Source organism: Cygnus olor, chromosome 25, assembly GCF_009769625.2.
Source record: "Cygnus olor isolate bCygOlo1 chromosome 25, bCygOlo1.pri.v2, whole genome shotgun sequence".
In the NCBI taxonomy this organism is placed as follows: domain Eukaryota; kingdom Metazoa; phylum Chordata; class Aves; order Anseriformes; family Anatidae; genus Cygnus; species Cygnus olor.
The window spans coordinates 857,275-870,322 of NC_049193.1; the positions used below are offsets into that span (position 1 = coordinate 857,275).

Genomic DNA, 13,048 nt, shown 5'->3' on the forward strand with positions numbered 1-13,048 from the left:
ATCCCTTTCCTGTCAGTGCTGAAGCAGCTTCGTTATATCTGCCTGGCTAGATAAGGATGTTTCTCTCCTCCTCCTCCCGCCCCTTGTCTCCATCCCCCCTTTCTGCCCCGCTCCCTCCCTTACCTCCCTGCCAGCTTCCAGGGTGCTGAGGTCTGAGCGGTGCTCCGAGGACTTGGGCGAGGTGGGGGCTCTCCCATGGGTGCTGCAGCGATGGGTGCCGCAGCCACCCCAATGGTTAGGGGCAGGCCTCGGTCTTGATGTAGACCCACAATGGAGGCAGGGAAAGGGGGGGGAGTGTTTAGGGGAGGAGAAGGGGGCAGAAGGTTTTTGGCAGGGAGGGGAGGAGGAGCAGCAACTGACCTCACCCAGGACCTTTTGAAAGAAGACAGGAGGAAAACACGAGAAGCAATGTGCTGGGACAGATCCTGCCTCGGGACAGAGCAGGGCACTCTGCAGCTGTTCCCATGCAAGACTCAAAGCCACCAGAGCTGATCTCCCTCCTCAATTCTTCCACCCACTTGCTAGCGCCAGGCAGCAAGCCTGACCCCGCAGAGAGACCCCCCAGCAAGGGAGCAAAGGGTCTGTCCCAGCAGGGACAGCGCCTCGCCCCTGCCCAAGGAGGGCTCCATGGGTGGTTTGTACTCGGCTTTAGAAAAAGCAACCATTTACGGCCCATTTCTGCTGCTCCTCTGCACATCAGACACACACACAGCAGCACTCAGAAAATGCCGTGTTTGGCCCACGGGAAGCAGAGCATTTGCAGCACCGACACCGGGCAGCACAGGGGGGTCCCTCCGCACCCCGCTGAGATGCTCCCAGGGCGCACGGCTCCGCTCCACCCAGCTCCGAGCCCAGCTCAGCCCCAGCTCCGTCCCGGCCCCTCTCCCTCCCCAGAACCACCCGAACTCAGCCCGCAGGCACCAGTACAGACCTGTACCCGCAGCTGGGCAGGATCAGCCCTTGCCGTGCTAATGTCACGGGCAGTGTCCGGCCCCAGGCGCAGACCTTGGCACCTCCAGTCGAAGCCCACACGCGGCTGCCCGAGCTGGGTTGGAGCAGGGCGGCCACATGGGGGGGCGGCAGCTGCCCCCAGCCCTGCCCCGGCCACGCTCCATCCTGCCATGCTCCATCCCGCCGTGCTCGCAGGGATAACGCGCTGCAAGGCGCTCAGGGCAGCCGGGCTGGGGGCGCATCGCCCTGCTGCGGGAGGACAGGGTCCTGCGCAGGTCCCGCGCTGCTCTGCCAGCTGCCCCCCAGCCCCGCTCCGCGTCCCCTCTACCGGGACGCACGATCGGGATAAAGGCCCCCGAAATCCGCCCTGGCCAGCTTGGGAAGCAGCTGGCACGGCGCTGGCGAGCCCAGCCCTGGGCAAAGCAAGGCAACCGGTTATTTACCGAGCACATAAAGCCCCGGCCGCAGCCCCTGGTCGGACACTGATCTGGATTAATTCCTCGTAATCCCCTTCTCGTCAGTTAATCCAGCATCTGACCGCAGGTCCCAGCTGGTGGAGTGCTGAGGTTTTGGGGTGGGCATGGGAGCTCAGCACCCCGATGGATGGGGCTGGGCTAGGGATGAGACCCCACCGGGCTCTCCCAGCACTGCAGGGAGCAGAGGAGAAGGATATTTTCTCCCTGTCTACAAAAAAATATATAAAATCCATTTCTATCAGCCATTATCCACACCTCCCATCCCTACCCATGCGCACACCCCTTGGGGATGGTGTTTGAGGTCTCCTGGCCTAAAATCCCAGACCTTGGGTCACTCGAGCCAGAGGGGACGATTGCTGCGGGCGGCGATGAGACCACGACCAGATAGCGCTGCCTCCAGCAGACCAGGCCGGCGTGCAGGGCAGGAGCCAGGGAGCAACGCAGTCAGTTCGTATAGCGCAGAGCTCACCGGGAGCAGCTCCCATGGGGAAAGCCCTCGTGTTGACACCGCAGCTGTAACCCCCAAGCGCCTCCCCTCGCTGCTGCTTGCACCGGGCTGTCCCACGAAAAGCAGAGCCAAGGCTCTGTGATTTTATCCTTCTGCGATGCACCCATGCAGGGAGCGACCCCTCCGGACAGAGCCTCTGCCCACGGAGTGGGGCCACGCTCAGCACCCAGTGCTGGGCACGTGGGGGATGCGTGGGGACAGGGAGAGGGGACGGGGACCGCGTGGGACCTGGTGGGCTGCGGCCGCTTGTCCCTGCACTGCCAGCAAGGGTCAGCGGCAAGCAAAGCTGTTAGCAAAGCTGGGAGAAAAACAACATCTGTCCCTCCCGCAGCTCTGCGTCTGTCGTTTCCAAGGAAAATTTTAATTGAAATTTTTAACTTTTTTTTTTTGAAGCTCTGGAAAGGAACAGAGGCAGGGAGGGGCGGGAGGGATTTCTGGACGTTTTGCCTGCAGTGCTTGCCCCTCTGCTTCACCGCCTGCCTCGCCCCATCAAAAAGTCACGGCAGCATTTCGGCCAGGCCAGCCGGCTCCCAGCTGGTTGCTGGGGGTCAGGAAGAGCCAGCGTGGGGCCAAAGCCCCGGCCTGCAGCCCAGCGGTGCCTGCCCTGCCATCTGCCCTCCCAGCACTCGCAGCCTGGGGCTGGGGCACTGAAGCCTTGCAGGAGCGATCTCTGGTCCAGCGTCTGGAGAACTCCCCTGAGAGCCCCCAGCTGGCACCAACCAGGAGCTTTGCTGCCACCCGAAACGGCGCTGACCCCTCCGCAGACAGAGGAAGGAAACACCAACCGAGGCAGCGCATCGCAAACTGCTTCATTCATTCATTCCTAATGAACTCTGCTCATCCTCAATTATTGATGCTCCCGGAGACTAAGTCAGCAGCCTGCCGGCCTTGTAAGAGGAGCAGAGCCCAGGTAACAGGACACGGCTCCAGCAGCTGCCTCCTCACTATGGGTCTGGCTGCAAATCCCTTCCAGCGAGCATCCCGGCCAGGCACAGCACGCAGGGCACCGGGCATCACCTCGCCGGGCTCTCAAGTTTCCAAACAGCTCAGAGGGAGCTGCCCCAGGCTGTCCCAGTGCGGCACGCATCGTTTCAGTCTCCTCCCGCACGTCCTGACTCGGGGCACTTGCTCCCTGCTCCCTGAGGCCGATCGGCTGCACCGAACCTCCCCACGGCGCTGTGCCGTGTTTCGGCCAGCCAGGAGAGCTGAACTTCATCAAAACCCCTGTGCAAGGAGGGGCTTCCACGAGCCCAGCTCCTGCCTCCTGACACAGGAGCCAGGAGATGCACAGCCGGGAGTAAAAGGAACAAGAACTGGAGGAAACTGGGGCTGCAGCAGCAAAGGTGGAAGAAATGAGAGGTGCAGCTTCAGGGTGCTCTGACCACCACATGAAGGGCCATACCACGAGTCTCCACTGACCCCCTTCCCTCTCAACCCACCTGGATCTCGCCACCGAATTAAAAGCGTACTACTCACGGCAACAATAATTCATCCAGCGTCTAATGCTCAACATTTTGTCAGGATTATCCCGATTAACCCAGAATTAATCCTGATCTCAATGTTAACAGGATTAGCGTTAAAATCGGATTAGTTTTTAAAGCAGACCCCTTGACTAAAGGAAGGGGCCGTCCCCGCCAGATGTGCGCAGCCCGCCACCGGCAGCCAGATGTGAGCAGGAGCTGGGCGCGAGCTCGGATCGGGCTCCCCTGCAGCAGGCACCGCCGTGACACCAGCACCCATCACCCCTGCCCTGCAAACACACGCGCCGCTGGCACGCTGAAGGTGCCTGGCACTGCGATGTAGTGTTTCCATGCACAAACACCCTTCTGCACCCGGACATCACCCGGCCGGCTCAGCGGAGGCCACGGGTGGCTGCCTGCCCCCTTTAACCACGTCGCTCCCCTTCCTGCTGGCACCCGCAGCCTTCGCCTGCCTGATGAATATTTAAGAGCCTGGCTCCTCTGCAGCCTCATGAATATTGACAGCTGCTGGTCCCTGCCACCCAAACACGCCTCGGTGCCGTCCCTCCCCAGCCCAGGCAGCTGCTCTGCCCCAGGGATGGGATGGAAGCCGGGCAGCATCACCATGTCTCTGCGTTCAGCCCCAAAACACCCAATTCCTCCCCAAAAGCTCAGGGCAGAGCAGCAGGTGCTCCAAAGCAAGGCTGGGAGAGTGGGGCTGAGGTCATCCCTGGGGATGAGGCTGTCGGGGCTGGGGAGGGATATGCAGCAGGAGATGGATTTGGGGGTGAGGGTAAAGTCCTGGCTCTGCCCCAGCCACCTCAGTGCCCACGTGGACATTTACCCCAGCGATTTTTCCCTCACTCGGGTCGAGCAGGAGCCGCTTCCAATCTCCTGCTCTCCGGCAATACTGCCTCGTGTGACAGCATCTTCCAAAAATAAGCAAATTACTGCATCCTTCAGGGACGCCGGGGGACTGGAAGGAAAGCCAAGCATGAGAACACAGCACAAAGGGGATGAGGGAGGGAGAAGGGGATGAGCCCTTCCTCAGGATCACGGGGCTGCACCCCAGCAGCAGGGAGGGAGCCGGTGCAGGATGCAAACCCCGCGGGATGCCCCGGTTAGAGCACTAGCTGGGGTGATGGCTGGGAGCTGGGACGTGGCTGTAGGTGGTGGGAAGGCGGCTGGGCACCTGGCGGGGGACTCGGGGACTGGCAGCAACGTGACAGTGGCCATGGAGAGGCTGGATCGATGGCTCCGTGCGAGCACACCGCTTGACCCAGCTGGCAGGAAGGAGCATTCGTGAGACGAGCAGGGCTGGCTCAATCTAGAAGCAAGTGCAGAAGCCCCAGGGATGCGTTGGGCTGCCTTCGTGGGGGCACAGGGCAGGAGGACAGGAGAAGAGCACGGGTAGGAGGCTGCAGCACAACCTGCAGACACAACGGGGTGCACAGGACCACAGCGGCTGGGCGCAGCACAATTCCCGTACCCCTCTCCGCAAAGACAGCGCCAGCCGACGAGCATCTGCTCATCTCAGCTCGTCCTGAGCCTGACAAACACAGCAATGCCGGCTCCCTCCGCAGGAATCCTCCCCCAAAACCCATGACTGGAGAGCCCCAGATTTGCAGCCAGCAGCTGCCACCCATCCCCTGTCTGCGGGGCAGGAAGGGAGCAGGTCCTGCTCCAGGGCCCTGCGCACCGGGTCCCTGGGCATTTGGCACAGCCGCTGCCCGCAGCCCGTCCCCTCCGTCCCTGCGGATTGCAGCTCTCTGCCCGAGGGGGGCCTGCAGCTACGAGCCCCCCGGGACGCAGGTGGCCTCGAGGAAGCCCCCGGCACCTGCTTGCCGGCATCAGCCTCGCGCACGGCTCGCCCCTGCTGAGCAATCCCCAGCTGCCTTCGGCTCATGCCCCACTTGGAAGCGGGGTCAGGCAGCTGGGGTCCCCGGGCTGCGAGCGTGGGGGCGATTTAACTCCTGGTGCATTTCTAGAGCAGACACAGCCAGGGGACACTGCTACGCCTGGCAGGCAAAGTGAAAAAACGCACAGCTCTAGGAGATCACCCTGCGTGCCTGCCAGCACCCAGCTGCTGACACCCCTGGGGTGCCCGGAGCTCGCCCCCATTCCATTTCTTACAAAAAATTAAGAAAAAAAAAATAAGGAAAGAAAATCAAGGCTTTTGTGCCTTCCCTCCAGTCCCCGGAAATGTCACAGAGAGCATGTGGTTAAAACCAGCCAGCGAGGACTCAGACAGCTGGATATTCATGGAGCTGCTGCTTGCACGCATTTTACAGTGCAAGTACTCCAGGAATGAACACTCAGAACAAGTGCACATATTATGCATTTTATGACTACTCAGCTCCGAGCTGCCAGCCGAGGCAAGTGCCTGTTTTTTCCACAGGAAGAGCAGGCCCACCAGGGACAACATGCCAAGGTCACCCAGCAACACGCCTGGCCTTGAAGTGTTGCCACCGCATCCCCCGGCGAGGAGGAGGGAGGCAGGGACATGCGTACTTCCCCCTGCAGACAATACGGTGCCTGTCTGCAAGGTGCTGGCAGGCAGCGCCGGGCAGGACAGGCTCCCGCCGGGGTCTCCTTTGTGCTGCCTGGGAGAGGCAGCGCCGGGCACGACGGCTCCGGCACAACGCAGCAGATACCTGCAAGCCCTCTGCTCTGCCATCCGCAGCCTGCTGACGGGCTGGTCCCCGATGCCAGGTGACAGGGAGGAGGATGCAGGCAGACACGAGGACCGAGGCAGCAGCACCCCAGCCCCTGGGCACCCAGGGCACCCCCCGTTGCTGCCCCCTCCACTCCTTCAGGCAGCACCCGACCCTCTCCGTGGGGCTCAAAGACATCAGCTGAGCAAATGGCTTTGCCGTCTGCTCCGCGTGTCCTTCGACAGGCCCTGCAAAAGCCGTTCTCTGGGGCCTGACACAGTTTGTGCTGGAATCCCTCGCTTCTCCTCCCTCTCCTGCGAGGTGCAGGCTGGCACCGCCAGGCACACAGAAGCCCCCGCCGTACCCCGAGCCAGGACGCTGCCAAGTGCACCCGCATTCCTCCCACCTGCACCCACGTTCCTCCTGCACGCAGCATCCAGCGGGACCAGAGCGCACACCAGTGCGTGGAGCAGCTCGCTGCCTGCCCTGTGCCCCCACAGCAGCATGGAGACACGTTCCTCTCCTGGTGGAGCTTCACAGGTGGATTCTGAGCCCATTTGGAGTGGGCTTTTTTCTGTTCTTTTCCCACAGTCAAGGAAATGGTGTCCTTGTCCCTGCTGCAGTGAGATAACTCAAGAGCAGCAGGATTTGCCTGTGGGTTTGTAGTGGCCTAGGTGAGGGCAGGGCATGGATTCCTCCCTTTCAGGTAACAGTTTTGCTTCTGCACAACTCATCCCAAAAGCATAAGGCCCTTCTCACCAGCTTAAGCTACTGCCGAGCTGAGGACAAACTGTTTTGGCACGGGAATCCTGAGCAAAACCCCAAGCTCCCACCCCCCTGCATAGACACAGAGATGAGGCAAGGGTGGAAAAGTGCATGCATTTCAAACAGAAGCATGAAAAATCAGAAATACTGACCTTAAAGCTCCAGTAGTTGGGTTGCTAACAAAAAATAAAACAACAAAACAAAAGAAAACAAAAAATACCATTAAGATTCTGCTTTGACTTTTGTTTTCCTTTTGAGAATTGTTGACTTTAAACTGCAACATTAAACCTGCTCTCGTTTCTGCTTAAAATCCCCTCCCAATGGGTTGCCTACACTTCATGCTGCTAAGGGCTGGTGAAAGGGAAGCGGCTGCGCAGGGAAAGAGGATCATGCAAGCAGGCAGGAAGGGACAGAGAGGGGTACTTAGCGCAGACGGGGGTACAAACTAAGTGAAGCAGAAGGAAGTGGAGAGCGGGACAGCAGCCCAGTATCATTTCTGGAGTGCACTGTTTTGGCACGTGCTGGTCAGGCTGCTGCCCTGGGAGTCGGTACTGGAAGCCAGAACAATGTTCAGTTTTAAAGGGCTCTTCCAATCCCCCCCGGTTTGCCCCTGCATCCTCCCTCTGTTGCTTCTTTGCGGCGTTTCCACCGGTGTCAAACCAATGTGCTACAGCGAGTGACAGGAGCTGGCATCAGCCACAGCCCAGCAAGCTGGAGAGCTCGGGAGCTTTCTTCTCCCAAGCCACCCGCTGATAATCAGCGGAGAGATGTAACCGAAACTCCCGAGGATGCCCAGAGCTGTGGCTGCGACACCCCTGAAGGGCAGGGGGCACATTTAAGACCCAGCTGTGGGCCAGCCGCCTCCCCAGGGCTGCACGAGACCCTCCGAGGACCACGCAGGGAGAGCACGGCCAGCAAGGAATGCGCGCTCCTCGCAGCGCTGATCGGGGCAGTGGCAGTGCTTCAGGGTGGGACACGTACTGCACTCAGCAGCACCACGAGCACCGCACCAGCACCACACCGGGGCCGGTCCCACAGCACCCCGGTGATGCCAGCCAGCACCAGCTGCAGCGCGGGGCTGCGCCGGAGGAAGCAGCGGGCTGGATCGGGTGACCACACGTGCGATCCACCTGGCTGGGTGACAACAAGTGTGAACCACCTGGCTGGGAAGAGAGCGCACTCTGATATCACTGAAGCATGCAAATTATGGGTGGGGGTGGGAGAAACACCTGCGGAGCAGCTTCCGTCCCAACAGTCTTTTATTGGGATCAAAGTTCTTGGTTTCTCTTCTTTGCCTCCCCTCTCAAAGCCACCAATCTCCCCGCTCTTCACGGTAGCTACTTCTTCACCACAATCACCACGGCTGCAAACCTAGCTCGTTGGGTAGAGGATGCTTTCCTTATTATTGTTTTAATACAAAGCAAGCTCCTGCACCAAGACCCCAGTCCCCACCAACCCCTGCAGTACCCTGGTGGCTGCCGAAGCACCTCCTGTCACAGTGCTCGGGGAGCACAGAGGCAGAGCTTTGGTAAGGTTGGACCCTCGTGGAGTATTCATCCAAGGTCTTTGACAGTCCGCTACCAGGGTATTAACCCTTCCTGACAAGGTAACTGGAAGTCAACTCTACATCAACACAAACTCTCTTGTAAGTTCACTCGTTAGACTGATCTGCAGCCTCAGAATACCCTTATTCCAACTCGAGATCGACACAGACGCATTTCCATTAATATTCCCTAAGACATGAGCAGACCCACAACAAGTTCTGCATCAAACCAACTAAAACTGTTTTAGAAGTGATTCAAGTCAAACAAGCGCAGTTTGCTCATGCGGCCAAGCCTCAAGGCACAAAGGTCTTTTCCAAGGGCACACCGTGACTCAGAGGCACAACCAGGAATAGAAGCCCAGAGCCCTGATTACCAGGTGCTATGAGACAACAACCAGCAGGATCCAAGCCTGTCCTGGGCACGTAACGCTATTCCAAAACACCGGGAGCTTGAGAGCAAGAAACTGCCTCGGAACACGTTTTAGTACTGGACAAAGCCATCCAGGGCATCCAGCAATTGGGCCAGCTCCCGGAGCTGCAGCCTGGGCACGGGACGGAGCCCAGCCCCGCGCCAGGGTGGCCGCACGCCCAGCAGCGGGCTCCTGGCGAACCCATCTCTGCGTCTCCTGGAGGTGAGCAGGACTGCAGCGATGCTGAAGGGCTTCACACGCTGCTCCTGGATTTGGAAACATCTCAAGTTCCACAGCAGACGGAACTGCTTTGTAACGGGGCTTCTGCCCGGGACCCCACAGCCCTGAGCCGAGCTCCCCCCAGCCCAGCTGGGGTGCTGCCTCTCTGGGAGGGCTGCACAGGGGACCCTGCATAAACCAAAGCCAATTTCAAAGGAAACAGGAGTGAATCCTTCACCCCCCTCCTTGCCAGACTCGCCACGGGCTCTCCCAGCCCCACGCAGGACCGAGGTCACGCTCGGGCTCCAAGCACAGGAGCCAGGAGGGGCAGGGCGATGGGACAGGGCCAAGCCCCCCAGCCCGAAGGGCCTGGACCCAGCCCAGAGGCGATGCTCCCAACTTGCTCCCTCCCTGGCTTGTTTTCCTCCACGCTCCTTATTTTGCTGTTGGAGAGTTGCAGTAATTTTCCTCAGGCCCTGATATTACTGATCCTATCTCTCACCAGCCCTTGGTATGTATTTTATTTATTATTTTAGGATGACTGGACAGGCTTATCACAAAGTGCATAAATTACACCCCCACCACACACAGCCACTCCACAACAAACCAGTGATGAGCTCGTCTGAACCCCGAGTGCCAAGGCAGGGGATGGGGAATATTCTGGAAGCGATGCGGTGTGGTCAGGGTGAGCAGGCGCCAGGATGGCCCAGCACAGCACCCCTTCGTCCCACGCTCACAGACACCCGTGGATTTGGGCCTCCTCCCAGCTCCCCAGCCAGAGCATCAGTCCGAGGTCAGTTTGCCTCTGCATGGCGCAGATGGAGCCCCCGGAATTGGGAAGGTGCTCAGCAGGGTGCTTGGTTTGGTGGCGGCTGCAGGGCTCAGCCCCATCTTATTGCAGATGGGACCCCGCGCTGGTCCAGGTCTGGGGCTGCCAGCCTGGTGCCATGCGGCGAGGGCAGATATCCCCCGCGGGCATCGCAGGGCTCCATCTGTCCTTGCAGGCACTGCCATGGCACCGAGCTCTGCGGGGCGCGGAGCAGGTTTCAGAGCCGGCTCTTTGCCCGGTTTAGCTCATTTTCTACCAGCCCGTTTCCCCCAGAGCCCCCCCGTTCCCGTGACCCAGGTACGCCCCAGCCCTGCGGGGAAGGTGGCGGCGTGGGAGAGGGGCATGGCGCTGAGCAAGCAGCCGGCTCTCGGGGCTGCCTCCCACCAGCGGCTCCACCAAAGCTGCCGTGGGACCAGAGGCAGCCCCAGCAGACCCCCAGCTGTCCCCCAGCGGCCCCACATCTGGCCGGGCGTGGGTTGGCACAAAGAGAAGGGAAGAGGAGAGGACCAAGGTAGAATTAACATATCTCTGGCTCTTCAAAAGCATCAAAGGGAGATAATGGTCTGAGAGAGGATTTGAAACGACAGCCCTGTTACAACCGATAAAACAGGCAGCTCGCTTGCAGCAGAGCTGTGCAGAAGGTATGAGGAATTACAAAGGCTGAGATTATAATTACAATGAAAGTCATGTCCGTGATGCTGCAAAATGAGCGACTAACGAGGACTCGGGGCCCTCCCAAAACACAGATGTGCACACACGTGCACAGGCATGCACATCGGAACCAGCAGGCATGCAAGCACAAAGTCTGTTCGGGCACACATGTGAGCCATAAGGGAACCCGTGCACACAGAACCGCTCAGAGCTGCGCCAGCATACACACACATGCACACTGCAGACCAGAGGAGAACCAGAGCTGGGGGAGCATAGCTAAGAACATTATGTAGTTAACTAAATTTAAAAAATTCAGTCTTTGTGATAGTCCCGGGAGAAGACCCGTAGGTAAACGAAATCCAAGTGAGTCACTGCCTTGACCAAGGCAGGTTTCCTCCGGTTAACAATTATGACACAAATCTATTAGTGATTAACAAGGCAGCACCAACTGCGTCCCTCTAAAATGGACAGCAGCAGCATCCCCGGCACACTCCACAGAAGGGAGGGACAGCGGCAGTTTCATTGGCTTTTTAATTAACTCATTTTCAGGAGTGCCAATTTCTGATCGAGTCCCCCTCAGGCACAACGTCTTGACAAACAAAAATCTCCTTGAAAAATAACAGCAAAGTAGAGTTAATCTGTTTCTCCTTATTAAAGTTTTTAATGCTTTTCAGCACAAGAGAAGCTGAATTAGCAAAATGACAAGATAGAGCTGAATGCAAACAGTAACCAGATACAGTGAAGAGACACCGACACTGTGCATTGCAGATACTGTCATCCGAGGTCTTGTAATTATTGCAGAAGGACCTCTCCAGCCTGAGCATCACAGCATGTGGGAGAAAGGCCAGCGTGAGCCAAGACTGGGATCCAGGAGCGCTGGATCCACTTCCCATCACGCCTGGGCTCCCAAGGGGCTCCGGGAGCCACTTAAACTCTCCATAGCCCAGACCCCACCACAAGAAGGGCACCGAGACGCTTGTTTTGCGTCTCCTCTTTTAGGCACAAGCATCCTTGGGCAGGGACCTGGGTTTTACTGCAGCCCTCTCTAGTCCCCAGCCCAAGGAGGCTCTGACAGCTGCTGAGGGATGCTGTTGGAGACGCGATGGCAGCGACCGCAGTGATCTGGGGGCAGCCAGCACCAATACCCCAGCCCAGCCAGGACATGCTGCTCAAAGCCTGCAGGAACGCCCCATCCCTCGCCCTCCCATGCACCGGCCTCTCCAAGAGCTCCTGCTGTAGGCTCGTCAGCTCTCCGACAGTAATGACAGCCCAGACCTACAAGGCAGCCTCTGAAAGAGCTCAGATGATAGCACACAAACACCCTTGGACATCAGTGGATTTGTGCTCCTGACCCTTACTCAAGCGCCCTCCTTCCACGATGCCAATACGAAGCAAGTCAGCTGCAACGCCCGTTAGGAAAACGCAGCCCCAGGCAGCGACAGATGCATTAGGACCGGAGCGCTGCTGAGGACGAGCCATGCAACCACTCTGCTTGGCCTTGAAATCTCCCTGCTGTGGCCTCCACGTTCAGGTTCTGGCACCCCCTTGTGCTGCAGCTCCCCGGGGCCCGGCGCTGGTGCTCAGCACATCCCCAGCCCGCCCCGACCCCCCCGGCACACGCAGGGCTGCACGGCGAGGCCGCTCGAGCTGGCTGCACAAGGGCATTAGAAACGCCCTCCTGCTCGGGTAAAACTCGGTGTGGTGGCCGCAGCCTCCCAGTACGGCCTTCCAGGAGCTCCAGAGGTCCGGACAGCCTGGGTGCCGGGCAGGGGGGGGGCTGCAGTGGGGGCTGTCCGGCCCCAGAGCGGCAGGGACCAGCAGGGGCCGTGCACCGCGCGCCCCCTCCTCTGCCTGCTGCGGGCAGCGGGGACGGGGAGCGGGGATGGGGGGGTCGGGGGGGGACAAACGACAAGGGGGGGCAGGAAAACCGGGGAGAAGTTGCTCCCATAGCAGAGTAGCTATGGCAACGGCACGCGGGGGTGGTCGAGCACCGGGGGACGTGCAAGGTGAGCGGTGCTGGCACCCGGCTGGGGACCGCGGGGACACCTCGGGGCCACTCCGGCACCGGCAGAACCGGGGGGGGGGCGGTGCGGGCTGCGGACCCCCCGGTTCCCGCTGCGCCGGCTCAGCGCCGCGTGCGACCCCGCTCAGCACCGGCCCCGGGGGGAACGGGCGGGGAGCAGCGGGACCCCCCCCCCGCCGCCGGGAGCTCGCTCGGTGCCCCCCCCCCCCCCCACCGGCCGGGGCCGCACGGTCCTTGCTGCCCCCCCCGCCCGCTGCGGTCACTGTCACCGACCCCCGGCAACGACCCCTCGGCGCCTCCGGGATCGCTCCCCCCTGCGTGAACCCCACGGGGGGGGGGCGGCCCCCAGACCCCTGCACGCCCCCGGGAGCCGCTCCCGGGGGGGCTGGAACCGGGCAGAGCCGGGAGGGGGGAACCGGGCAGAGCCGCAGGACCGCGCCGCTCCCCCACCATCACGGCAGCCCCCCCGTGCCCCCCCCAGCGGTCTCGGCGCCCCCCCCCCCCGCTCCCACCACCCCGGGCGGCTTCCGCGAGCCGAGGGGGGTCGTGCTAACGGCGG

General features: G+C 60.5%; 1 protein-coding gene across 10 annotated transcripts in view; it reads right to left on the reverse strand.

The window, feature by feature from the left end:
• SRCIN1 (SRC kinase signaling inhibitor 1) overlaps nucleotides 1-13,048 on the reverse strand; it is a 70,587-nt gene that overhangs the window by 23,966 nt on the left and 33,573 nt on the right. For 8 of the 10 annotated variants that reach the window (XM_040537114.1, XM_040537113.1, XM_040537117.1 and 5 more), the window contains one exon: nucleotides 6,967-6,990. The exons of the other annotated variants lie outside the window; for them this stretch is intronic. In XM_040537114.1, coding sequence (XP_040393048.1) covers nucleotides 6,967-6,990 — 24 coding nt within the window. The remainder of the gene's footprint in view (nucleotides 1-6,966; nucleotides 6,991-13,048) is intronic. 10 annotated transcript variants of the gene reach the window in all.